We start from the raw sequence: 3,715 nt of genomic DNA on the forward strand, positions 1-3,715 counted from the left end.
CTTACCTTAGTATGTGCAGCCTGTCATCCCCCGGGGCCTCTCCAGCGAAAACGCGGCCTTCGTCCGGTACCCAGCCGGAGCCGTCTAGCCGGCCAATCAGGAAGCCGGGCGCCGTGTGATGACGCGACACCCTGCTTTCTGATTGGCCGGGAGGCCGGCTCCATGCTCTCTTTTCATGAGATGACGAGGCAGCATGGAGCCAGCTTCGCGGCCAATCAGAAAGCAGGGCATTGCATCATTAGACGGCGCCCGGCTTCCTGATTGGACGGCTCGGGCTGGATACCCGACGAAGGCCTCATTCTGGAGAGGCCCCGGGGGATGACAGGCTACACATACTAAGGTAAGGTAACCTTACCTCACAAGGCCAGCTTCCGGTCAATCGTGAAACCGGGCAGCGTGTAATGACACGCTGCCCGGCTTCCTGATACCGGAAGTACTCGTGCTAGGCATCGGAGCATTTGGGCGAGTACGAGTACTTGCCCAAATACTCGGAATCGGCACCGATATCGATACTAGTATCGGTGCATCCCTAGTTGCAATTAAATGTTCGACTGTATCATTTTATCACAACACAGTACATAAATGATTTTTAACATGTCTCTTATATACAGTTTTGCGTTACCTAATTTTTTTTACCGTTTCGCAAAAAGGCGCACCTGCGAGCACCGCACTGGAAAAAAAATACTGCATGCCAAACCTTTTTCAGCGCACACTACTTCAACACGGTGGGGTCGTGCACCGAGCCCATCTGGTACAAGTCAAATTGCCTTGTCTTTCCCTAAAAAGAGCTGCTCACAATTTGGCTGGTAGAATCTAGATATTTAGATCACTTTCCTCAAACGTAAGCACTTCCTTCCTAACCCTACTAATGCTTGGGAGCTATAATGGAGCAGACTCATCAAGATGGAATATAGACAAAATAATATATGAATAAAACAAAAGGTAATACATGTTTGCACACGCATAAACTATTTTAAAGTTGTGACTGCAGACTGCATTAAAAGAAAAATACTATTTTCAAATTTTCAGCCACTCCAGAAACATTTAGTAAACCTCAGTGGCCCACCAGAAATATTTTGTTTGACTCTATGCTGTTGCAAACTGCAGTCTTGATAGGTGCACGGTTTTAACAGTACAGCATTGCTATTGGCAAATTTTTCTAATAAAGTTGAGTAAACACGATTCTCTTTTAATTGTTTTATTGAGGTTTTTTTCCAAAAGTACACAATACACGTTAAGCAGTAAACAATAAGGAACAAAAAGATAATCATAAGTACATGTACCTACATATAATTGAAAGTCTTGTCACATTCAATAGGTCAACAATCAAGTCCCTTGAAACATCAGTATCTATACATGGGGTGATTAATCCAGCACTCCCACGCTGTTAGGAATGAGTTGAATTTACAATTTTTCATAGCGAACATGCGTTCATAAGCACATTGAGGTTAACCTTGCGGACGGCATCACTGAAGTCAGGCATAGATGTATCCCTCCAATGTTGCGCAAGCAGTGTCTTGGCTGCTACAAGAATATGCATAACAACGGTTCTAGCTCCGAGTGGTATTTCTTCAATGGACAGGTGCAACAGTGCCAGAGCTGCTGAAGGTGCCACCGTACATTGAGACAAGGTCGAAATTAGCTGAAAGAGCTGGTTCCAGTAAGACCTAACCGAGTTACAATACCAGAAGATATGGATCAGTGAACCTATCTCATTACAATTCGAGTATACACAATTCTGATTAGAAGATGAAATAGAACAGATTCCTCCAACGCTGACGAGCATTGATCATGGAATCTCCTGCTTTTCCTTTGCCGCCAGCTGTCAGAATACGCAAACCGAGCTTGCAGCTCATTAGCTTCTAACTCTGTTCAGCCAACAGTTTTCCAGTATGCTCCATCAATCAGCTGATCGAGGGATGCCGGTCAGAAAGGTGCCGAGAGAGGTACCCATGCATCAAATTTCGGCGGGTTCATCAAGAACCGGACAAAGTTCGAAGCATGTATTCCCAGCTTTATTCTTTTTAAATTTAAAAAATCTTAATCACATATTTTGTTCTGGTGTGTACTGCAGCTGTTTTCTGTGTTTCTTTTCACACTTCCATCTTTTTCAGAAGCCAGGTTTGATTCTCCTCCTTCCAGAACTGTCTTTCATGACGGGCATCCCCGAAACAATGAAAAAAGACTTTCGGGCCATGAAGGTAACCCGCTGTATGAATGGAATGGGACTTCTGCTTTAGCCATGCATTTTTCCAATACTGTCTTAAAGAAAAACTGTCAGCTTCTCCCCCCAAAAAAATGTTCTTTGCAAGGGAAAAACACGCTCTCCTCTCCAGCTGCCTATGTCTCTTACCTGCCCTCTGTTTGTGTACTGCAACCTCGGTCAGGCTCTTTGGTGTTCAACACGTCTGAGAAATTTGGATGCCTATGTTCCCTGTCGAGTGTTGTGCTGCCATCCTTCAGCTGGTACTTCACTACTCAACATTGATGCTGTGATCAAAGGAAGGAGACACAGCGGGGTATATAGGCATCCGGCACTCTACAGAGGCAGAGCCAGCTGTCAATCATGTGGCAGGGTGGATCCCGACAATATTGTCAGGATCTTTCCCGGCCACAGCGTGCCTCTGCACTGTCATCATATAACCGCAATAGCTTTTGGGTCACAGGAGGAAATGGTAAATGTCCTCCTGTGACACTAAAGAAAACTATGCCTAAAAAAGGTTGGGCCCTAGTTATCTTTTAAACTGCCTTACGCCTCAATAGTTGCACCCATTACTAGCATTCTAGTCTATGCAATTATATCAACTAACATACTAGGGACAGCCAGCAGTATGCCAGCCAGTTTGTATTACCATTAATAGTGCTATTAGTTTCACACTAGGAGAAAAGGAGCCAGAAATGACCTCATCAGAAGCTGCTATTCATTCATTTTCCAAGCAGGCTGAGACTGGGTAGGTGACCAAGCTATTGTACCCTCTGTTACTTGAACAAAAAAATAAAATAATCAAAGCTCAAAGTTGAATTCCTTAAGCTCACCATACATGTTACAGTCTACTTATACAATCTCCTTTAGTTCTACCTACAACTAAGTACTGCAAGGGCCTGCCTGATTTGGATATAAATTGTTTGGATAGCTTCAGAATGTCCTCATATAACATGGTTTTGATGCACCTAAAACAAAGATTGTACAGTCAGATTGCAACGTGCTTGGTGACCCTTGGTGTTAGAGACTTGCATCAACATTGCCTGTATCTGAAGATGTAGGGCATAAAAGGAGCATAAACACATGAAGCATTTCCTTTTACCTTGTGGTGTTTTCTAAAAGCTTGCCAAACTACTGTCTAATGTTATTTTGACAGTGTGCATCTGCTTTTCTTTCTTGTTCATTGTGGGACACAGGAAGTTTTTAATGACTGGTGTTCTACTGCTGCCTACAGGAGGATTGGACTCTCGCAAATAAAATAAAAAAAAACTGTTGGCCAGCCTATGATAACCCCTCCTGTGAGGACTCGGTGCGAAGGCCGTTCAGGCTGAGAACCTGGTGCTACCTCAGTTACACAGTACTCTGGGCGCCGTTTGGTACTGATGAAGAGCACTTATCTTACTCCGCTAACGGCAAGGTCCTTCAGGCATCTGTTGGAGTTGCAGGCAGTCCGCCAGTTCTCTGTCATCCATTGAGGGACACAGCTCTTAAGAATTCTGAGACGGGGGGGGG

At 44.4% G+C, this 3,715-nt stretch overlaps 1 protein-coding gene across 1 annotated transcript in view; it reads left to right on the forward strand.

The window, feature by feature from the left end:
* The window catches only part of PIWIL2 (piwi like RNA-mediated gene silencing 2), a 92,243-nt gene that overhangs the window by 40,384 nt on the left and 48,144 nt on the right, over positions 1-3,715 (forward strand). Inside the window, exon 12 of the mRNA XM_018570216.1 lies at positions 2,115-2,201. Coding sequence (XP_018425718.1) covers positions 2,115-2,201 — 87 coding nt within the window. The remainder of the gene's footprint in view (positions 1-2,114; positions 2,202-3,715) is intronic.

Source organism: Nanorana parkeri, unplaced genomic scaffold, assembly GCF_000935625.1.
Source record: "Nanorana parkeri isolate BGI_ZX_2015 unplaced genomic scaffold, ASM93562v1 scaffold1480, whole genome shotgun sequence".
NCBI classification, from domain to species: Eukaryota; Metazoa; Chordata; class Amphibia; order Anura; family Dicroglossidae; genus Nanorana; species Nanorana parkeri.